Raw genomic sequence first — 26,113 nt, forward strand, 5'->3', positions numbered from 1 at the left:
TTTTGAGTATATATAAGCTACATAACATACATTTGGTTTTAAAATATAGATGCTCGAAGCCATGTAAACGCGACGATTTGATGCATGCTTCATTCTTGTACTTGATCTAGCTGAGTAATTAATGGCAACCATTTATATTATAGAAAAAATAAGTTTCGATTTCCTCCGTGAATCTCAAAATACTTGTTTGAAGACTTGTTTAAAATGTGAATTTTAGAAAATCCTTTCTTCGTGGATCTCTACATTATAAAACGAAACTACTGACTAAATTTCATACTCTTAGTTTCCGTAGTTCCAGCTATAGGTGATGATGAATTCGTTCAGGTAGTTGCCATTTAGCCAGTTAGGACAAGTTGTTTTATGTACCATATGTATATACTATTATCCCATTACATATTTATAAGTATAATGTTTATGTTATGTTGTATATGTTATTGGGAGAACTAGATATACAGCGTTGTTGTATTACTGTAGCTGAATACGGTATATATGGGTAGGGTGTGAATTCAATGAGGCGTAAAACAGTACAACTCCAAACATAGAACGTTTTAGTATTGAGTATCTTCAGTTTCATAAACCTAGTACTTTTATCGAATAGCACCGCCAATCGTGGTATTAGTCTGATGATCCTTTTTTTTATAGGTAGGTTTACCTATGTATATTGATATTGAATAATCAAGCGTTTCACTGAACTAAAACACTGCGAAACAGTAACATTTTATAATAACTTGAGGATTATCTACGTATAAAAACGCTACCTAATAACGAATAGTTAAATATCAAGAATATCTTTTTAAACTGATGATTTTACCGTGTAGATAATAATTACACCAAACGGTTTACATAGTCTACCAATTTGATTTTTTCCAACTGGCCCATACGTGCTTTTCCCCTTAAAATCGGCGTGACTCCAACTCGATATCCGAGTGGCTAAAATCGCGTGCGCGGATCTATCGAATTTAAACTATAGATCCCTCCAGCCACGTCTTGAGGATTTCCGGTCCATCGTCCGAACTTATCCATCATATTATATAGATCAGGGGTGGCCAGCGAGAAGAGACTCGCGAGCAACCAAATATATTAATAAAAATTGAAGAGCAAAGATGTAAAAAAAAAAAAGGTCATATTATTATATATTATATGACTTTTTTTTTTACATCTTGGCTCTTATGTTAATCTAATGTTACCTACGTTAAGATGCGAGCCGCATGCGGCTCGCGAGACGCGGTTTGGCCACCCCTGATATAGATCATCTTATCGCCACAAATACAAACACTGTCATTTGACGTTTCACTCGCTATGGCATCATCACCAGGTAATTATATTACGCATAAGGTATATTATAGCTATATACCACCTCACCCACCCTATCACCTAACCCTTATTACGCTGCGCACCTGCGGCGGCGACGCAGTCGACTCAATGACTTTGGCGGCGTGTAGGGATGTGGCCGGGGCTCGCGGACGGATGGCGGCCGGTGGGGTATGGGCGACGGTCGACCGTGGGGGTTGGTTTTGGTCTCGATGCGGGAATGGTTCAGTGGCGGGTGTGTGGAAATTGGCGAGGGGGGGGGGGTGGTCGAGGGGGTACCGGTGATTTGTTGTTGTACGCGCCGGCGGTGGTGGCGGCGGCGGCGAATCGGTCTCCGGAAAGCGCCGACGGGAATGCGCGTGCCGAAAGTGCTCTCTCCGGGAAATGACGTCGTCCCGTCGTGTCCCGCCGTCGTGTGTTCCGCGTGCGTCCACCAAACACGGCCGGCTGTTGCTGCTGCTGCTGGTGGTGTGCTGGCGGTGTGCTGGTGCTGGTGCTGCTGCTGCCGGTGGTGGTGGTGCTATCGCTGCTCGCTGTCTCGGTTGACGCGGTCGTCGTCGCTGTTGTTGAAAACGATTGTGCATGCCGTCCGATTTGAAAGGCCCATTTGCTGCACGTGTGTGAACGGGAAAATATTTTTAAGGTAAGTGAAATATTTTTATATCATGACAAAGTCGATCAAATAGAGCCCTCTCTCTCCCTCTTCCCCTCTATTTGTGTGTCATGATGTATAATGTGCCTATATATGTTATGGCTTTAATGCGTTTATCGTGTTTCGTCTGATAGGGATAAAAATGAAATGAAAAAAAAATTGAGGTCGAACTATTATCGCGTAAATTGATTTAAAATATCTCCCAGCGAGTTCGTGGGCTTAATATTTGGATATTATGTTTCGTTTGTGGAATAAAATATATTATGTCGGATAGATAGGTGTCACGTATATACATCAATGCATCGATATTATTACAAATAAAAAACATTCTAGATCAACATGAATGAGTTTAAAAAAATAATATTAAGTAGTCCTCGACTCACTCAAAAATTTTAAAATTTTTTTTATATTCCGTGGGTGCTTAAAATAAGTCTGGAAATAAATTCGATGTACTGGAAATATTACATCCCTGTAATATACTGATGTACAATATTCATTCAACATGTTCAACTTCCAGTATTTAAATAGGGCGTGTGCCGTGTATAACATTTTAGATAAGCTACTTCAACTCACTCTAAAAATGTCATCCAGTGAATAAAACACGTCATTGAAAAAACTACCTTGTTCAGTTCAAAATATAAAACCGTTCTAAAATTACAGGTCTAAATAGAGAATTGCTAATTTTCGTATTTTTAAACTGAAATTAAATACTTTTTTATTTTGACATTGATTCAAAAACAATAAATTACAATACTTGCATAATATAATATTCAAAAGTATTTTAATTTTACAATAATATGTATATTTATTTTTATCAAGTCCTTTGATGATCTTAGTTTTAAATCATAAATAAAAAAAAAATGTGATGTTAGGATAATTTACTTACTATAATACGGTTGAAAATATTGATAAACATTTTTAGTTAAAATATGGTAAACTTTATTATAATATACTCGCGACACTCGAGACCAAGTAATTTAAAACTATTATTTCAAATTCCAGGTAGATTGAAAAAACGTTTATTTTATTTCATGTCAGTGTGTTTCCTTTTGATCACTGTTCAGTCTTACACTGTTTCCATGCTCTGATATTTTTATGATTTACCTCAAAAGGTAGAAAACTTCATGTTGGTGGTGTTTATTTTTAACTTTGAAATTACAAAATCCAACCCTTTAAACTTTGAAAGGAAATATATGAAACCTTAGACGTACAGTACCCCTACATTTCAATGTTCTATTTTAGTGAATAACATACATACCACGTTTAAAATTCAAAATAATTCTGAACTGTAACTTATGGTAAAACATAGGTACCTACATATTTTATGAACTATATTCACATCTGGATTTTTAATCAACACGTTTTTAATATTTCAACTTTTAAAATAATCACCTGCTATAACAAAGTAAATAAATCTCCAGTTTATTAAAACCACCCTCGGGCTTACCTGTATAATAAAATAAAAGTATATATAATATTATACATAGGTACCCGTATTTATAAATTGTTTTCAAAAATGTATACAATTATATATGTTTGCTCTCGTTAAAAGTAAAAATACATGTAAAAAAAGCTGGTTTATTTAATTAAAAAAAAAAATTACCATTTTATTGATTCTTTTTATGCAGTAGATATTTTATTATAATGTTATTATTAATTATAAATATTTAATAACTGTAAAATATTATCATGTATCATGTACCTATTATATAATATATATTTATGTTTCACAACGATTGATATTATTTGTTTTTTTTTTTTAAAAGTAAAATATATTAGAATTTTTTTCACTCAGATATTATTATATTATTATTGGTATTCACTATGTTCACGGATAGAGGTATATTGGATTTGGTTACTTTGGCGATATAGCGAGTTTCTTTTACATTTACTGAAGGGATAATATTTATTTTATTCTACAAATATTCGTATACTTGTAACATCTAGAAATACAGCTTTACGTCTTATACAGTTATACTACGCGTGTTTACGTACAATATAGGTACAGGCATACAGCTTAACATATATTTAAAAAACAAAAATATTTATAAAAAAACACACATAAGAACGTGACACTATGAGTCTAGTTTAGGTTAGGTTAGGTATACAACCTTATCACATATCGGACTGTTTGCGATGGTATATTATGGTTTTAGGGTGATACTTTTTATAGTAAACACTCATTATCTTGAAAAGTAGGTATTGACGATTTTGGAAATAATAATATTTGTACTCGATTTATTACCTACTTATTGTATCAATAATTGATTTTAATTAATAAGCTTATTACTTTAACATTACAGCAGATGGCCTAAAAATAAACAATGTTTGAAAAAACATGCTGAGTATTTTCTGAACATTTCAATACCAATATAAAAAAATTGATTTTATACGAGTAGTTGATACAAGTTATATGTATTTAAAGTTTTGATGCGTGGAAGGAGTGGGCTGTGGCGGGGTACCTCGCAAAATGTTGGTCTACTAAAACTCTGCTCTTTAAATACTTTGAAGACTGTAAGCTAATAATTAACTACGTATTCGTTTGAATCATGACTTTTATTTATTGAAAATTTATTTTAGAAAAAATAGTAAGGCGTATATTTTTTATTATATACCTGACATTTTATTATGATGCAATAAATTGAGATTCGTTAAGGAGTTTAGTTTTTTTCTTTTGCTTGTTAAAAATATATTGTTTAGAAACAATTTCGACCAAGCATTTTCCTCAAAACATTTTATTTTTAGTTCTTAAAAATTTTAATTCTTACTTAACTAATCTTAATTTATTAATACGAACTGTGGTCTATAATAATAATAATATAATATGTATTCATGTATGTATATTTATAAAACAACTGACTGTTATAAGTAACTTATAACTAAGGCGTGATGTAATAGTATTATATTAGACATTATGTTTTTGTAGCAATTAATTTAATATAATGATATCTTATGTTTCATTTTTGTGCATATTATTATTTTGTCTACGCTAAGGGTGAATGTGAAACTATTTCTATGAAACATCAACTCATTTTAACATATTATGTATCATGTACAATACAAGGACCTAGTATAAGTATAGCCATTGGCTCCCTACATAATATATAATATAATAATATGTGTACGTTATGCATATATAAATTGCATAAGCTGCGGTTTTGTACTGTTTCTGGACCCCTATCGCAGCTTATATTATATTATGACGTCATCCACGTAACCTTTCCTACCTGTTGGATATAATACTATGTAATATTTGAAAACAATATTACATTATATATTGAAATTGTAACGTCAGAGATAAAATAATCATCTCAGCTCTTGCTCACTTCATGACGTATATCTTGATCTCTTTGTATTATAGACAAACTAAAACTATAGTATAATCCTTAATTAATAAACAGATCATTAGACGTTTTCCTCGTCAAAACCATATAATATATAATATTGTAGTCTGTAGAGTATAATATAATAGGTAGTAGGTACACAGTAATAATAATCTAAGAAAGTACAGCATTTAGCTACGGCAGGTAATATTAATTACAATAGCCATCGTCTTCGCTTCATCGTATTAAAAAAAAAAAACCAAATTATAAAACAATACTGAGCGGGCCACCGTGTTTTCCCGGTTTTCTGTATCATCCATATCGTGGAAAAACGTCAAAACACGGTGGCCCACCCGTGGTATCACACCAATACTCGGCACTCCCAGGGGAATCGCCCGTCACAGGAAAAGCGACCGATTGATATCATATTTTAACTTATCGAAAACACGTCATGGAACTTTTCCAGTTGTACCTATCTGTATTAAAAAATTGAAAAAAAAAATTGAATTACACGATCATTATACAATATTGTCATCATCTTTCGACCCACAGAATAACTTTTTGCAGATTTATAATTATTATATTTTTAAAAATAATAATATTATATTATCCCGTTTGTTGCAACGACATTCCTTCTATACATACAATATGTAACATAGAGCATCAGGGGTCATTAATTTATCTTCTATATATTAACTAGTAAGTCAGAATTATTCTGCAAAAAATATTCCTTTAATAAAGATGATGTCCATAGACAGTAAAAATTCACAATTTATAATCGTTTAATTATTATAATCATATTATAATCATTCATATAATAGTTTAAAATGTAATAACAATATTACCTGCTAACCTTATTTTATTTGTAAATATTTTGTCATCAAATGTAATGTATTCGTTATTATATAATATGTTAAAGAAGTTTAAATTGTATATATTATATATTGCTATAAAAATCCGGTGTTAATAATTCCTATTAGTACACGAATAAAATATTATGTAAAACCATTATTAGTTAAGATGTTATATGAATGTAGAAATAGCTGGCATTATATATTTTAATTAGAGTTTTAGTTTTTTCTGTAAAATAATTTAACTCTAGATCCCTGACCTTGAAGGATTAGGTCGATACACTTTTCTGCATCATCTCTTGTTATCTGATTTGGCAGCTATACGTTTTGACTCTTTAAAATTATATTAAAGTTCTCGTTATGACGTAGGATAAAGTTTCTAAACTATAATATAACTATATTTATATGTATATGTATATGTATATCATTATGCAAACTAAGAACTATTGTAATACAATAATAGTTACACACTTTGAATTAAAAACATTTTTATTTTTTTTATTTTTTTTTAAATCTATAATGTGTTCTTGTTATGGCAATCAGAAAAATAGTCATACATTTATCTCACTTATATCTTGAACAATAAATATTTGATTGTATGTGTTATTCAATTTGATACCTATACTAACAAGTTCATATATTTTCGGGTGATGCAGTGATAAGCTATAGTATTACAATACACGACCTAATATTTTAGGCTATGTAGTATAATGTTATACACATTAGTATCGACAGTTATTACTAATAAGTCACTTATTAGATTATTAATATAATAATATAACTATAGAATTATTGAAGTTCGATAAGACTTAACGCGGTATTTGTAAAATTATTTTTTTTTTACTATTATTTAATTTTCCTTTATAAGCAGTAACCACTAATTTTATGCCCGTGTGGCCTTGTACAATATATTATAATAAATATATAACGTTTTTAAGTTTGAATAAAATATGTCCTTAAAATATAATCTCCCAAAGCCCAAAAGGAACGACATCAAAGCCTGCAAACATAAAAACGATGAAGGTACCTACCCCGTTGGCTCGTTCGAAAACTAATCCACAACATAGAATACCCTGGAGAGCTGGAGCTATACTTATAAAGACGTATGTCAGGTAAACGCAATATTATGTTTTCATTTTGACCATTTATAAATTCTATAGTACATTTTTATTGGTCTTAATATTATCTGCTTATACAACGTGTTTTACATCCCCATTTTTATTATGATTAAATTATTTTATACAGTATATTATATTGGTAATCAATAGAGTTATCATATAGGTAGCACCATAATATTATTTATATTACTCTGGTACCTATTTAAATATTTTAAACTATCTGGAATAAACTTACTATTAGTTTATTGTCTATTGTTAACATATTTTCAAATCATTAGACATTTTTCTTCTTTACATTTTTAAACTCAAAATATGAATAGTGACAATTAATGAAATATGGTTAAATCCTGTCTTGTAAATTATTGTCGCGTACTTACAATTGGATCTATTCACTTCAATGTACATCTATATCGTTCATTTCAACTTAATTTTAACACGAAGAAGTCTATTTTAATTTATTAATCAAAATTTACATAATCATTACTCACGAGGCAGTAATTCTAAGCCTTGGACAGTTCCATTTCCATATTCTTTTTCGGTGGAAAAATGTAACCATTTTTCGGTCACGTGGAGTATGTTTTCACAATCATTCGTCTTAATTTAATCTACACACTGTAAAATGACGGATGTATTAATATGTTGTGGGCGGACTATTAATGTTATTATTATTGTTACTATTGGCTATTATTTTTATTACCTATTATATTAATATTAACTATGATTATCATTGTTATTTTAATTTATATTTTTACTATTCTTATTATTGTTATTATTATTATCACTTTATCAGACTTGAAACGGTGGTAGAAGTAACAACAGACAATACCAATACGTATAAGCTTATACACTCCCGAGGGGATATTATATAGAAACTTTAGTAACTCCTCGTAGTAATAATAACAATCATAATTATATTCATCGCGTGACACAACCACGACTTTGCGTTTTGAACATTATCACTGTTACGTTAAAGATACCTATAATAATATTCGGATTGATGGATCTGTGTGTTGGATAATAAAATAAATTTTTATTTTGAACTCGTCCAGTGGTAAACAAAAATTGTTAGCTTATTGACTATTGTACTGAACTTACATAATATGTGCAACATAATATTACCTATGTACAACTTATAATATTATAAGACCGCCATGGCGCCGCATCGTCTTACTAGATGAACGTGTACCTACGCGGCTACACCTAATTTATAAATCGATTTTGAATTTTTGATTTCATTTCCGAGATTTTGAGATTTAGATAGTTGTTGAGGATATCACGGGCTCGTGTCAACTGTTGTACACCATCCATCTCGATTTTCGATTTATACATTTCGTATTCTATCGTCGCGTGTGCACTAGACTAGAAAATGGACTGTATTCAAGTCATTCCCACCCGGTATAAGTTTCCCGTATCGCCTACACACGTAATTTATTGCCTTTGTGATAATGACATCGTCTGCTTGTCAGAACGTAATATTTTGTTGCGAAAAAAAGTATTTTAACCACAGTAGGTATTATTATAAATATATTATTATTATATACTATATAATAACAAAATCTATCTAAAATCTGAAAATCGCTTGGCGTATCGACCTCAATTAATGATATTAGAAACACCAGAACATAATATATGATAATATATCATCCGGTTTCCGACACCTAGTGACAGCAATAATAATATTAATCGTCGTTAATAATATCATTATACTATAGTACCTATATTAAATAACATATAAATATAGGTAATAAAAAATTGCTATAGCTACAATTCCGTTTTACGATACGCATAAGTACAGAGACGTAACAATATTCAGGCATGTGAGTAAAAAATCGTTTATTAAATAATATATAAACACGTGTATAAAATAAAAAGTGAGAACCACCCGTTAAAAATCATTATTACAATGTTATTCAATATCATAAAATATCGTACATTTTAAGTAACGTAAATTCACGTGAGTCTCACGTATCGATATAATGTACACGTACTCTTGTACTGTCCAGTGATACGTGATATGTAATTTTTTTTCCGCTCGTCATGCACGTTCTATCGATTTATCTTCCAAAAATCACTATACGCACATATTATTATATCTATACGACTATAACTTCACAAAATATATAATATTATCATTTACACAAGCCCTGTATACTCGTCAGGTAATAATATTGACACTTGGTCCGTTTTAATTTCTGAGCTTTCGCGGCTGAAAGCATTAATTCAAACAATACTGCTGTGGCCGTTAAACGAAAAGACGTGGTCGCCATCTTTATCAATTATTAATACTTAAAATGTAAAAACATATTTAAAAAAAATATAATATTGTTCATGAGCAAATTTTTGCGTGATCGCTATATAGAACCGTATCATAATACAATAAGTCGGTCCGTCAGACACAACGTGACCGCGATCGTCAACAATAATAATGTCAGGTGGGACAGAGGTGTCGAAACGCGTTGGCCATCGCTGCTAGTCGTCTGCACCTTGTTCAACTCTCCCACGTTGAGCAGCACTATCCGCTGACCAACTTCCGGCCATATCGGTGACCTTACGTGGAACTCTTCCTCCATGATGTTCAAATCGGATGTTCCTGGTTTTATGAACACACGTGTACATTATAAATAATGTAAGAACTGTATTCTATAATGAATGTTTTTTTCAAGGAACAATAATATTAGCGTCACACTCACCGAAACTCTGATATTTTATCAATTTTTTGAACGAAAACCCGTCCCCGCCATCTGACAGATATTTGCTCATAATTATCGTGTAATTGGCGTTTAAATCCAATTTCTCGTACCCAGGAACGGCACAATTTCCACACCTAACGTGAATGGATTGCACGCGCTCGCCACTGGGCCGACCAAAGTCTATTACGACTTTTAATCCTGTTGGATGATAATATCGAATGTGTGTTAGCTTGATCAGATTACTGAGAAATAACTATTAGTATTTCATCGCAAATTAATTCATTAGATTACGAAAAATATTGTCACTGCGTATCGATATCATAATATTATCATATTATACAATTATTGTCGTATTTTCATAAAATAGAAGATAATAATATTATATGTATATGAATACGATTTTAATATTATTTACACCGATTTAGTTCATTTACCTGAGACTTGCAGGAATTCACCGTTGGCCACCGTTGTGCTGTACCGCCGAACGGAATACTCAAAAGCTGTCCAAATGTCTAAACCCGTAGTCGTGATTTTACCTATATCATTTTTAAACGGCAGCGTCGACAATAAATCTCCAAGAGTGATGTTACCTTTTAACACAATATGCTCATTTAAAACCTATGTCAAACTACATACCTCATACTTCTATTTTGTTCCTATGTTAACTTACCTCTTCTACTTAAATTATTGATGTTTGTCCGTATCCCTCCAGCTTGTATCAACGATATGGGCGCATTGGTCCAGTATTTGGACAAGTCAAACGATTTAATATTTTTTCGAATATTCTGCACATGACCCGTTTTTGTTTTGTTGTTATTGTTTTTACCATATTATGTATTAGATATATATTTTTTTTATTACTCACGTAATTTACGAATGAGTCCGTTATGAAATTTCCCAGGTTACATTCTCTGAACCTACAATATTCATTTTCGCCTTCCAAGAATACGCTGGACGAACCGATCACTTCTTTAGTCTTGTTCTCAATCATTTCTTTCAACATTCTTACTTCGTTCAATACTTTGGGATCTATAACAATATAAATTATTTCCCTATTGAAGTTCTATGCAGTCATAATGGACAAGGCTTTATAAAGTTTTCACTTTTCAGCCATCGGATATTATAGTGCTGTAGTGAAGGTTTGATTTAAAAACGAACAAAGGTTGTTGTGTCGTATTTTATTTTTTTATTAAAATAGGGACTATTATAATAGTATTCGCACTGGTTGTACCATTTTTTTAGAGTTGTTGGAAGTGTAAACGCAAATATATACCGTGGAAACGCGATGTATTGCCAAAGTTCCAGAATGTAAGTTCTATAACTTTATTTTGTTTTATATATAATGCTATTGATCTAGAACAAAATTTCTCCACAAGCTCCACACAATGTCTAAAAAAGCTTTATAAGTACTCGTAAATATTGCATTCGATAAATATTTTTTATTTTTATTTTTTCTCCAACCAATGTCCAACATTATTCATCGAGTACTATACGGTTAGATGAAAAGCTACATTTTAAAAGATTTTGCAAAAATGTTGTAGTGTCAACTTTACTTTCACCTCAAAACGCCGTATAATTTATAAAATATGTATTTTATGGCATTGTACAATTTGTGGGTTTATATGTATACCTTGTTTGATACTGTAATCCAATAAAATTGGGTTTCCATAACATGTTACAACTTCACCGGCATCATCAAACTCCATCCACAATTCACCCAAATATTTGGTGATGTGATCTGCCTGGACAACGGGCACCTTTCTTTTGGTGTTTGGCTGTTCCACCATAAAAGGATACGAGCCAACAGGCTTATCGATACCCGGTGGTTTTCCTTCAAAAGATAAAAACTACTTTTATTATTATCACCCACTTCATAACTGTAGAAGATGGCAGTAAATATTATTGTAAACATAAAAATATTATATTCCGAGTAATCAGTATTTTAATTAATTAGAAAGTCACTATAAAGTATAATTATGACAGTAACTCAATCGCTCAATTAAAGTGCGGATATTTTAGTGTCGTAATGTAATATAGTATGTCTAATAATATTGTTAGCACAATATGGAAAAAAAGACCAAAATACATATACGATTTTTTTCGAAAATCAAAAATAACCATATAATATTAATACAACTAAAAACAATAAAAACAATTTTTAAATCTGTGTCGAGTTTTAAATAAATGTATTCATATTTTCAGAAATACACCAAATTCCAAAACGTACCTATACAGTTTTCACACTTTATTGTAGGTGAATACATAAATGTATGGGGGTTGTATTTAAAAAAAAACAATACTAAAATATTCACGCTACGTTTTTAGAATTGTTACAGTTGACTTTCCAATTAAAAACCATGTTGTATTACACGTATAATATAGTAAAATATCATATTCACCTGTGTATAAAAACGTATTTGAATGTCCGCCAATTACCAAATCGATATCTTCGACGTCTCTGGCTATCTGTATATCCATTTCGAAACCAGAATGTCCCAACGCTATGAGAATGTCCACCCCATCGTTTTTCAGACGTTTCGCCTCGGCCGCAACCGAAGGGATTTCTGGCAATATTTTTACGTTGCCCGTTCGTGCTATACGCTTAAAACAAACCAAAACAAAACATACGTCTTAATCACGATTAAAGATACTATATACTGGTTACACATGTAACTGATATGTAAAATTTGTGGCCCCTTCTGTTATGTTCCGTTTAGGCTCCCAAATGCATATTGTAGAACTAAGGTTTAGCGCCTCTAGCGGAAAATCACGATAACTATCAGTTATTATCACAGTTGTATACCTTGGTCATTGTATATATCAGCGGTTCCCAAACTTTTACGACCACGGAAACCTTAGGAAAAGTTTCGTGGAACCCCTACGTGTGTAAAACGAATATTTTATAGCAATATTATACTATATAGTAACTATTATTTAGGTGTTCTATTTTTTCCAAGTAGGTATAATATTGTTATAAAGTAATTTTCTTAATATTTGCGTACATCTGCCGAAATCCTTAGGTTCCATTGAACACACTTTGGGAATCGCTGAATCTATATTCATATTATCACAATAATTGTTATAATAATTATTATTATAGATAAAACCATGACAAATTAGATAGGTGTCATCACAGTTGTACTAGTTTCGCGCAGTAGATACGCATCTCCTTCACCCCCGACTCATGTCGTAGTCCTCCACTTCTTATTGGTTGATTTTGTTCTATGTTGTATATGTATGTATATGATTGACAGCCATTAAGAAGTGGAGAACTACGATGAAGGCGAAGTAAAGAGCGGAGGATGCGTATCAAAATACTGTGATGATACCTATATAATTTGTCATGGATAAAACTATATATATATATAGATAGAATTACGTAAACAGTTTGAACTTTTTTACCACCAGGAGCGCTAAGTTTAGTTATGCATGGCTTTTCATGACTAATCGGGATGGGCTATTTTTTGATTTTTCCCGACTAGTTGTGCAACCAGTATATCTGAAATAGTGGTTTTAATCGAGCTTTAATAGGTTGAGAATACTGTTGTGTTTGTTAATTTTGCAATTATTGCGATTATTCCATGTTATCGGATAAAATAATATATTCTGCAGTCGTATACACTGTAGACGAATTCAAAAACAACGAGCGTAACAATATAAACTGACGTTTTATTTTTATTTCTCGGGGGCATATAATACATTTAAAATATGCACCATAATACAAAACAATATGATGGGTCTTTTCTATTTTAGATTCTGAGCGAAGCGATGAATGTATTGATTTAATATTGACATTGGTGTTTTGTGTATGTATACACGACTTGCTGTGGGGAAAAAATGCTTTGATTTTCAACTGCTTTTCAGAGCACATGCAGTTAAATAAATTTACCCACGAATTTTTTTTTTATTTAAAAAAAATGTTCTCACTGAAATGAATTATTATAGACTATAATATAGTTTATATTATAAATGTATAAACTTCCCTGTGACACTTGCAGTAGTTTACACCCACCTCTCTCGAACGCACATGCAGTTGCAGTACTTGCTAACCTGTCTGGGTGCCATTGACCCAGAGTAGTGGTTCCCAACCTTTTTACCACCACGGACCATCTCGACAATATTTTATAGGTCACGGACCACCTCAATTTTATAAAAACTAGGAAGACCTTTTTTTTTTACATTATGCAATATAAATTTATAAATAAACGACGTAATATACACGCTTCGTGTCATGGAATCGATGATAACGATTGTCGGTACATAATATTTTGACTGCCTCACTTTTACGAATTAGACGTTATATACAATAAGAATGAGTTACTGCCTTTTTCGTTGGAAGTCGAGAAAAAACAGTTACAAATTTTGTACCAAGCCCCAAAAGAAAAAGAAAATATTTTTAAATTTTGTAGGTATGGCTCGCGGACCACCTCACGATGTCTCGCGGACCACCAGTGGTCCGCGCACCATAGGTTTGGAACCACTGACCAAGAGTTAAGGTTACCTATACATTCCCCCGTTTTTTTTAATGTTTATTGTTGAACCTCTGCAGACGCTGCGCACATTACTTTCCCACTGATAAGATGCCTAACTGGACCCATTTACCTTGCGTACTTATTATGCAAATGCAATTTACGATTCAATCATTTATAATATCTATTGTTGCGGTCGTAAAGTCCAGGTCTTTCTTATCAACGTCCGCGAGGTCGAGCCAACCAGCCAACCAGGCTGGTCGACGACATAGACATAATTATATACCGTCTCGACCTTCGCTGGCCAGACAAGATAGCTATTAGCACAGAGGTGGACATAATATTAATATATCGATTATTATTGTCGTGGTAATAAATTAAAAGTGTTAAGTACATATTTGATAAAAACAAAATAACTGTTGTTCAGTATTTCTGTACAGCATTTAAATATCATCCAACGCTTAAATATTGATATTGTGCATTATTGTAAATTATTATTGCATTTCTAGATGTTCTGTTCACAACCATCACGGATATACCTACGCCGTGGATTGTACAGTTTTAATATTGTCAACGTAGCCGTATTGTCTCACTGTTTTCAGTATTTTAATGATGTTTCCAAAACGTTGACGTTATAATAATAGCATCAACACAACAAGAATTATTTTAATTAAAATTATTTTACGTTTCTCTTTACCGGTGACAATTGAAATATTCTATTTTAGCGTACCGTTTTCGTTTTCTATAGTCCTTAAGAGTTATTAATTAATTTCACACGGTTTATTTTACAAAAGTCTCTCAGTCGTAGTTTTATACGATTGTAATATTAATTTATAACTACGCATTTAATAGGAACGTCGCCTTAACCTATAACCGGAGCCAATAAGCAGCTCAATGGTCTGAACATAGGATTTATTTTCTCGTCTACCCGTATGGACATTATAATGACTTAAATTATTTTATTTTAACTATTTTTTCAAGACCCTACCGAAAAATAACTAGTGATAAAAGAATCGGCCTATAACGTTATGGTTTGGAAAACAAAATGTTTACGAAATAACACGTAAGTACCTGTTGAACGGTACAGTAATGTATTTACCTACTATATTATGTTATTATAAATATTATAACGTGTAGTACTCACTTCTGTATCCGGCGTTAAGTATCCGATAATTCCAATTCTGCGACCATTAACCGTCAGAACTTTAGATTTCATCAAGTTTGGCTCATTGGCCAATACAGGTTCGTCAGTTAAGTCGAGATTACTAGCTACTACTGGTATGGTTATGTTTCGTAAAAACGATTCAACGTCTTTCACACCGTCGTCAAATTCGTGATTTCCCAAAGACTGAAACATTCGTACAAAATATGATGTATCATGTGTAATAACAATAATTAAATAATAATGATGATAATATTATAGAATGGTAATACATTTATTTTGACATTGTTTTCACTTGGTCCGCAGAAATTTTAAGTTGTATAGGTACTATATATATATTATATATTTAGTAAAAAATCATTCCTATACGTTATAGATTAGTCATGATGATTTTGTTCTAGTAAATTTATTTTTAAAATCGTATAATAGGTACCTTCATAGTAGATAATAATAATATACATATTATATCATTATACTATGTGACACGTGTTGAATTGAGGTTCAGTATATTGTGACTTGCTTGTGACAAACGTTTTTCGTTCTAATTATCGAATAACATTTTAATGACTATACTACACATTGGATTATGTTTCGCGGTTTCACTACTATCAGCGGTAGATAGGTACAGACGTACAGTACATGTTTTAACACTCCTATACTGAGTAATTCATAAAACAATAAACACTTATCATTTCGAAAATTGAAAAGAACTCACGTTTTTGAAAATACTTTTGTATTTACAAAATGTGAAGCTCACGGCTCATGGAAATATCCCGAAAAATTGTACTCCACTTATCTAAAATTGATACACTTATTGCAACAAAAATAGCAAAAAATGTAATAGTACTTCGAATGATGTAAAAAAACAATATATTAAAACGCTAATTCTTTTTTAAGATAATGATTAATGAGTTTCTACTGTTAAAATAATCACCCTACACCCAGTATTATCCCTAATCAGTTTGCCGATGTGCCAACAAAACTTGTACCTATATACATAGATTATCCAAGCACAGGTGCCTTGTAAAATAACACCTTCATAAGTACCTTAGTTCCAATAATGTAATTTACGCATACCAGCTATTTGTAAGATTCCCGGCGGCAATAATTGCTTGACTATTTTTATCGGCTCTGATTTATTCGTTTTGGAGTAGAATCGCTGTATAGATATACATACCTACGCTACGCAGTCAAAGATCGACTTGAATATTATTTTAAAGTATAAACATTATAAGATGCATTTCTAACGAAACCATTTTTTTTTTTTCATTCTCATCTCGTATAGTGACTAAGACTATTATCATTGCTAGTAATGCATATTATATACATGCCGTTATTATAGATAAGGTTTATTATAGTAATTATAGATATAGGCACAACCGAAATATATGTTAAAATATAATCAAGTGAAAATCATCGTTGATACGATTTTGGTTTGTATTTCATCAAACGATACGATCGTAATTCGTAAATATTGTATCATGCCAATCTAATTAATCAATTTTTATTTAAATCCAATTTTTATTTTTCTACTTTAATGTGGTATGCGAGTATATATAATATACGTCATTTTGAATGCGAAAAAATGCGAATATATTACTAACTACTGTGTATTAAATAAATACAAATACAAATAAATTACAATAATTATAGGTAGGTACTACGTCTTAAAATCGAATTTTCACTCGAAGACCAGTACAAGTAAATAAAAATTTATCAGCGTTTTCCTTATAATTTATAAATATATGTATTACGGGATAACGTATATGAATTTATATAATGATCGGTCAATTATTTACTCATTAGATGAGTATACGTTTTGATCCATTATTTTATTTCGTATCTCTTCTTAATTTTATTTTTATTATTGGTTGTATTCAAACAATTAATTGTTTTTTTAGACTTTTTTTGGTAATATTTTATTTATCTGCAAGGTAAAAAAAATGAAACGAAAATTTCAAGTTTTGAACAAATAGTGTTAAATTCCATCGAGTTGTTCGTTATAAATATTTAACTTATTTAAACGTGAACTATATACACCTACATTTACTAAGACTGTATTTTCCTCGACGGAATTATGTATAAAAATAGTGTTTCAGTTGACACTAAATTATATTATTCTTTAATTCCTACGGGATAATCGCTTTATAACCCTGCTAAGGCTGAGTTTGAGACATGATGAATAATGTTTATTTTGTTTGCAATTTTTAATTTGCATTTACTAAACGCTTTAAACAGCAGGGTGGTTATACCGTTTCGAGTATAAACTCTAAACCGATTTAAGTAAAACGAAAAAAAAAAACAATTTATTCATAAAATGACATATATTTAAATTTAAAACGGCCTTAATCTAAATTACCAAGGTTTTTGAGAGAGACAATGTTATTGCTCTCGAATATAAAATGAGTTCCTAGTTATATTATAAAATATAATTACGTCCAATATACACATAGACGTGCTGTACATAATATTACATTTCATACCTATCGTTCCGGCTGTAGGGTATTTTGCAGGGGTAAAACAAATATTAATAACATCGTCACCAACCTCGGATAAGATCAGGTTTTAATTTATGCATACAAAAACGTTTTGTTTTGATTTTCAATTTATTTTTCATCGCGTAGGTACCTACCAATATTGTATTATATAATATTATGTAACAAAACGGAATAATTAAATACAATTATTATTATTATTATGAAATTTGGTATATTATTTTAAATAGCATCATTATTAAAAAACATAATATGACCAGTAAACTTGATTTATTAAAAAAAGATTGTAATAATATTTTATATTGTAATACATTATAAGTACATATTATATAGTATTAATTAATGATAAATGTATTTAATCGATTTTGTTTTTCCACACAATACAATGTATCTTATCAATTATTAACCTTTTTATTGTGATACCGCAAATAATTAAGATAGATAAATATAAATAATTATTATTATGATAATAATATGATTGAAAACAATTTACAGTGATTATTATCATACACATATTGCGTTAAGCCTAGAGATATATATGTGTAGCGTTCAATGAAAAGGTTAAATGTTTGTAATATTCACTTTTTCTACATTTTACAGAATGTCTAAACAATATTTTATTTTATTCTCATGAAAACGTTCTTCAATTTTAGTTCTTTCAGTCTAAAGCAATTATTTTACTCTGTACAGTCTAGGATTTTGTATAATCAGCAGTGTTTAAGCCGTGATGGATTAATGTTTAATAAAAAATGAATAAATAATAATTATTTGTAATTTGTATCGTGCATTCATATTATACAGTACCAATATTTTAATATACAAATATATAGTATATACAGTTGATTTTGATAGGTACTACGCATTGTTTATGGCAATTATATTTAACTACCTACCGAGGTACGTATTTTGATTAAAAATTAAAATCTCTGTTTTTTTATTTCATAACTTGCCGATGCTGATGAAATTATATTCAAAATATTATTTATAGTGGACTATACATTATACCTGGAATATGTTAAAATATTAATTTCATCTCGTTTAGCATTAACTATATTAACGTTTTTAGTTACTCGTGTGTCCATCATAATATGTTTATAATAATTGTTTTCTAGTGTATTTAACCAACAACAATAATCCGTCGAGTTCCTTTCAGGTGTGTTCGACAAAAACTTTACTGCCCTATATTACTACCCTCTAGCCAATATTACGTATATTATTATGACTATAAACGGACACGTAGCACAGTGCACTATCTTAGTCAACGCCGGATTTAGAACAGGTGTCGCCATATGCCCTTTAAAATATGTCGCTCCTACCCCGAGAAAAAAAATTAGTATTTCTTACTTATACATTTATTTCATTATACTTAAACAAATTAGGTCAACACTCGGTGGTATTTATTTACAAAACAAGTAATTATAAATTATAATAAACAAAAATACATTTTTTTCAATTTCTTACAAAATTTCCCAAATATGTGCCGGCCTAGGCGTAAATCTGGCCCTGATCTTACTGTGTGTGTGTGTGTGGGGGGAGGGGGGAAGACCTCTACGAGAACAGCGAGTGAAGAAAATCGTTGTGGCTTGCGTTTCTATAACACACTTAACACATTACATCCAACCACTCGCTCACGTTTACACACACACTCAACCGCGATGCACAATGTGCACTTGTCGAGAGAGTACTCGTGCTCGGAAGTCGTCGTTTGTTGTCGTCAATTGCGTGTACATGAACATTTATATATTATAAAGTATTGAAATCTCAGCGGTGACGATTATGATGCGCACTGGTGAGATGCTGGTAGACGATATGATAATATTATGAAAAAAAAAACTGTTTCCCGAAAGTAGTAGTGGTTTGGAGAACTAATTTCTTTCACACGTACCAGCAGCCGAGTTTGCGGCTTTTACCGAGTCCATTCGTAACATTAGGTATTACATCGCAGGAACATAACATATTATTAATAATATCCGTATTGTTATACTGAACTTGTCCGATAAAAAAAATTATCATAATGTGTAAGAAAAATACTAAATAACGAATGGGGTGGGGGGGCGGGGGGTGGGTGAAGACCGCACGGCTGTTCAGGGTGGGCCGAGCAGGCTCTGCTGCAGGACTCACGGCGTGAACTCACCATGACATCGATGCCGAGCGTCCGTATCATGCGTTCGACGGCCCGCCACTTGAAGAACGAGTAGTACGCCGTGCCCTGGAACGTGTCACCAGCGTTGAGGAACAGCGTGCCGTCGACGGTGTCGGTGTCGGCGCGGCGGCGCTCCTGGTCGACGGCCGTCTTGAGACGCGGAAAACCGCCGTAACACTGCGGGCCGGGCGCGATGCACTCGGCGCCCATCGCGTCTATCTGGTCGAACCGCGAGTGCATGTCGTTGGTATGCAACACGAGCAACCGGTAACGAGCGGCCGCCGTGGACAGGAGCGACAGGAACAGCACCGAGGTCCATAACGACCGCGGCCACTGCTGCAAGCCGCCGGCCATTTCTGTGCGGCGGCGCCCGCGGTGAATGTGTGACTCGAAACTATCGCGACTTATAATATTATTATTACGACTAGCTACAACTATCGCGTATCGTTACGACGACGACGACGACATACGCGAGTAACGCCGCGCGGAGTAACTATTTACGTAACGTCGTTCGGTTGGCCACGCGCCCGTTCGTCTGTCGTCCGCGACCGCATCGTTCGACGCGCGGGCGACACGAGGATTTCGGCTCACTATCTGGACGGACTCCCCCCTCCACACACCCATCCAACTAAACGCGCTTATCGAACGCTCTGTTTTCCGTCACACGCGGACCGCCCCACTACCCACTCCACCAACAATGTTAGGAGGGAACTTCCTCTATTAAATAATGTTGTACGCACCGTGGCGCACAATAATAATATTGTTATGATCTGTGCGTATAATTATACAGAGTGGATCTTGCGTGCGTTGTTGCGGTTTGGTCGTGATTTTGTGACGCGCGTCAATCACAGACGTGAAAAGCAAACCACCCGCGTCCAAACCACAAAAGGCCTTTAAATTGATTGTAAAAATATAATAAAGTGGTTTGTGCCAAAAAAAAAATGTTTGAAAAAAATTTCGAGTTATATACGAAATGGCAGAGCAATAATAGATGTCGTTGGAATTCGTTATCCAACGATTTATGGATAAATAGAATACAGTGGATATTTTACGAAGCGGTATAACAGGTATAGACAGGATAACATTATGGTATATCCGTATAATATTAAGTATAACAAATAAAAAAATATAATAATAATATATTACATGCTGATACAAGAAATCCGATATAATTGAGATACCTAAAATAGGTACGTATTTTTTAAACGAGAGTCGATTTTAAAACCTGTCGATAAGTCTTTTATTTTACCTCGGTTAACCAATTCTAATTAATTAAGTTCTAAGCATCAGAAATATGTACGAATGAATTATGTGTCCATTCAATCAAATCACCAGTAGTGTAACTCCCTTTATGAAATAATATGTAACCGAAAGAAGCATCGGCGATACGTCCTATAAATCATGCATGATAATAAATGTGATAATAATGCAAATAATAATATACCATAAACATATTTAAAATATTCTAACAACAGTAATAACTTACTAACCGTATAATGTAGCACATAAGTTGAGGTAGGTCAATCTAGGTACTCGTCAATCGGTGTGTTATTATATTATATTATTTGTTTTTCATTTTTCATCATTCACCATAAACATGTTATTTGTATAATAATATATCTAGGTAAGTAATTATTATTATGATCGTATGTTAGTATTGTTATTATTATCATTATTTTTTTTTTCGTTGTCACAGATGCATACATTGTGATCAGACTAATAGATTATTATTCCCTGACAATTTTAATTTTAGTTCATCCCTTATAAATTTGTCTTGTCAACGTTCAATCGTTTATACAACGACGTTGACGAGGTTTTTTATTTCCGTTTATTTCGCATTATGCTAAACGTATTTCCCTCGACTCTTTGCCGATGCAAACGCTCTGTTTATGCGTCTCCTGAGACCATTTGACTAGCTCAGAATTGCACGTCGTTATAATATATCGTAGCCCGTTCTACGGGTGTACTTATATATTATTATACACTTTCCAAACGACTTGTACTTAAAAACAAACGGTTTGATCAGGTCTGCATGCTTTGCCAATCAACGATGTCGACGACATCTGGATAGGTGTATAAACTCGATAAATTCGCGAATATTAACATTATAATATTAATATTTAATATAAAATTATAATCAACTACTTTATCCGCCACCCTACCACCCACCGGAGCGTTTGGATGAACAGCACCGCCGTCGTTCTCGTTCGTGTCTATATTATAACACTCGAAAACAATGACTCCGACCAAACAAATTGTATGGTATAACAATGAATTATATGATAAATTCTTATGCAATCAAATATGATATATCACACTTGTTTTAATCGAATGCATTTTGTAATCGAACTCGGAGAAATTTTATCGCATTATGACGACGATGAACACCATATGTGTCGTAGTGCCTTACTGACCCATTTTTATCATTATATGTCGGATTAATTATACGATATTGTTTTCTATTCAAAAATGTGAATCCAGCCTTTGACGATCTCGTATCACCATAATTCTTTAGATGGTTTATCGAATTTGTATATCCATGATGGGATGGAATGCAGTCTATAACGGAGTAATAAAATGTCAGATTCACTGATATCATATATTATTATATATTATATTATAATATACATATTATTATTATAATTATTATGTTATTTATATGCTAACACAATTTTTAAACGATTAAGCGTATTATTGTTTCTCTATTACTCATATTATAATATGATTATAATATACACGCGTCCATCATGCATGTATAACGAGTATAGAAGTCTTTCGGCATTATCATTATCCGATCGTAATAGGAATAAACCTATTCGTTAATCGTAATACAAGATTTAAAAATTTAATTAGGTGGTAATTTTCTGCACAGTATTTCTGTATAATAGTAATATTATAATCGGTATTTTAACAATCCAGCAATACTTATTTATTTTTAACTGTTATAAATAATAATAATGTTATTGATTGTATTCTCTATAATATGAGTTATTAAATTCAGGGCTTGAAACCGTTTTCAAAACCGATTTCAGAAACCGTTATAAACTGTTTTAAAACCGAAACCGAAACCGTAAAAACTTGGAAACCGGTATTAAATTCAAAACCAAAATCTTAAAAAATTTGAAACCGTTATTTTTTTTTTTAACTGACGTGTTTTTAAATACGTAAATTCCATTAATATGCATAATTAATAATCATAATAAAATTGAGATCATAATTAATTTTGTTGACAAACATTTCATTATTCGCAAAATTATTAGTTGCTTTATAAATAGTAATGACATAAATTAAAGTTACTAGCAAATACTATATATTATGACAATTGACAATACGGAACAAAGAATGACAATTGTATAGTCGACATAGCCCCCTGAAAATACTTTAGAAACCGGTATACAAAACCGAAACCTAAACCGAAATTTCTTAATACCGGTATTCCTAAGTTGAAACCGAAACATTTAGAAATCAGTATTCAAAACCGAAACCGAAACCGAAATTTCTTAATACCGGTATTGTTAAGTTGAAACCGAAATCGTAAAATTTCAAAACCGATATACAAAATAGAAACCGAAACCGAAATTATTTCAATCGGTTTCAATCCCTGTTATTAATACTTTAATATTAGTATTAATTTATACTGTTAATATTTATTTATTTATTATACTTTATTTATTTATACTTTATTTATACTGTTAATATTAGTATATTATTTCGTAATACTAAACTGCGTGGCTGATAAGTTGCTGACATACTTGGTTATATACTTATGTATTATGCAAATAATGTTTTAAGTTACATTTAATGTATTATTAATTAAAAGTATATTTATATTATAGTTTATATTATAATGGACACTTAAGAATGAACGATCGTATAGTAATTTATATTACAGTTTCAAATTGATTGACGGTTGTTTTCGTTTATATGTCACAATAATTTAATTGTAATATTGATATGCTATAAGAACATATTAAAATTATAATTTAATTGAACATTTTAATATTTTATTTTATCGCAAGATTAGATTTTTATTATATCATATGATTAATACTGCAACAATTTTCACACGTGGAACGCTAATTTATTTATAATTTGAACGTCGAATAACGACGAATGCATCTCATTATATTTTATATAGAAGCACAATAATATTATGACTATATACTGGATTATATTATTATGATTTATGGTTAAATTGTAATCGTAAAGTTTATAATATTGATTGTATGAATTCACGTAGGCACTATTGTTAAATGCAAAATTAATTATTTTACCCAGTTGTTAAAGGTTTTTTTTATAATATACACCTTCGTATATCAATTTATCGTTTTGTCGTGCAATATACAACAGGTAAACAAGATGTACTGTTATTGACCAACTGTACGATCGACTAAAATATATTGTTTGATATTACTAGCATGTTTGTTATGTTGTCTGTCCCGCGAGTGAAAAACTGTACTCAACGAAAATAAAATAAATTCCAAGCTATCGAATAGCTGTAGAGGACAGTTATTGTATAGTACAATAGTATGTATATGCGTATACAATAGGCACAACGAAGGCGTTCGTAAAATTTTGTTATAAAAAAAATAAAAGAACTTAACGACAAACGGTCTACGAGTGTTGGTGTGTACGTACCTATACTCGTATTTTTTTTTTAAGAAGTTTGAGTGAGCGCGCTTTTGCGTTTTTTTTTCATATTTTTTATTTATTTTTATATTATTATTTCACATTTCCAAGTCTGGAAGAGGGTATACCGTACCTACCGTAAATTTTTTTCATTTTATTTTATTGTCAAACGCCATATAATTCAACGGTAACCGTTATTGTGCAACGCATAACCGGACTTCCTAACATCTCGTCGTCGTTTAGTTTATACGGTCGGTTGCGTTTTATTTCAAGTTTTCTCGGAGTATTTGATGTGAAACACTCAAACTATATGGCGTCGGAGACTTACGCCCTTTTACCCGTTTAAAAGGCAGCGGACAAAACGGATATCGACCTCTCCTCGGCCGCCGTCGTAATAGTAGATACGCGTCCCGCGGATGGCTCTCTTTTTTAATGAAAACACAACGCGGCCGAAATAACCCGCAATACCTAATGTACATAATCACCGTTCTAACGTATATTAATGTAATATTAGGTGTCTTATTACGTTATCATAATTTATAATTATATAAAATATATAACCTATATAGCCGTATATAGGTGATACGCGATGACGTAATGGTCGTTTGTATCATAATATTATATTATCAACATAACTGGTAGTTTTGTATTTTGAATCCGTGATTTTTTTTTTTTTTCGGAAAAAATACAATCTGTAAATATATTTACAATAAAAACGTTTGATAACATAATATATATCATAATCTTTAGTTCGTTGACAGGGAAAAAATTAACTTGAGCAGAAGCCTCCTTTTGGAGGAACTCCTGCTAACATACTCGCAGGAAATAAAACCGAAAACATTTTTATCCAAGCAAACTATCGTTGTTTAGATTCGTTTTTTTATAACTACCTAACTGTATGCCAAGGCTCTACTAGATTTTTACGAGCGTTGAGTTTAATATTATTAAGTCGTGTGTAATTTGTAAAACGCATCTTGTGCATATAAATTTGTTGATCAATCATGACGAATTTATAGATACTATTGTGACAATGTAGCATTGATAAAAGCATAACAGTATACAAATTTTTTAGTGATGTTAGCATTTAGTCCCCTCTGTTAAATGTTTTAAAAACTTAAATATTATAAAATCAATAAATATTGTGAAGAAACATTGAAGATTAGTTGTTAAATTAGTTGTACATCACTTTGAACCTCGCAATTTTAACATTTAACACGTATTTTTTCAACATTAGGTATATAAATAAATATAGGTAGGTAGGTACCTACCT

The 26,113-nt window shown here is 31.7% G+C and overlaps 2 protein-coding genes and 1 non-coding gene across 4 annotated transcripts in view; 2 read left to right on the top strand and 1 right to left on the bottom strand.

Annotated features, from left to right (window-relative positions):
- The first annotated feature begins 1,698 nt into the window (after window positions 1–1,698).
- The window catches only part of LOC100162966, a 315,864-nt gene continuing 291,449 nt past the window's right edge, over window positions 1,699–26,113 (top strand). For both annotated transcript variants that reach the window (XM_029487242.1, XM_029487243.1), the window contains exon 1: window positions 1,699–1,954. The gene's annotated coding sequence lies outside the window, so the exon portion shown is untranslated. The remainder of the gene's footprint in view (window positions 1,955–26,113) is intronic.
- Mir3039 (microRNA mir-3039) lies at window positions 5,575–5,634 on the top strand. Its single transcript, NR_040211.1, has one exon. It is a non-coding gene; the product is annotated as a microRNA mir-3039 (primary transcript).
- On the bottom strand, window positions 9,064–20,775 carry LOC100161212 (protein 5NUC). Its single transcript, XM_008187150.2, has 9 exons — window positions 20,206–20,775; window positions 15,559–15,762; window positions 12,345–12,546; window positions 11,576–11,776; window positions 10,811–10,974; window positions 10,616–10,730; window positions 10,380–10,535; window positions 9,946–10,143; window positions 9,064–9,845 (listed from the first exon to the last, which is right to left on the bottom strand). The coding sequence occupies exons 1-9, from the start codon at window positions 20,566–20,568 to the stop codon at window positions 9,622–9,624; spliced, it is 1,827 nt and encodes a 608-aa protein (XP_008185372.1). The 5' UTR covers window positions 20,569–20,775; the 3' UTR covers window positions 9,064–9,621.

This window comes from Acyrthosiphon pisum, chromosome A1 (assembly GCF_005508785.2).
Source record: "Acyrthosiphon pisum isolate AL4f chromosome A1, pea_aphid_22Mar2018_4r6ur, whole genome shotgun sequence".
In the NCBI taxonomy this organism is placed as follows: domain Eukaryota; kingdom Metazoa; phylum Arthropoda; class Insecta; order Hemiptera; family Aphididae; genus Acyrthosiphon; species Acyrthosiphon pisum.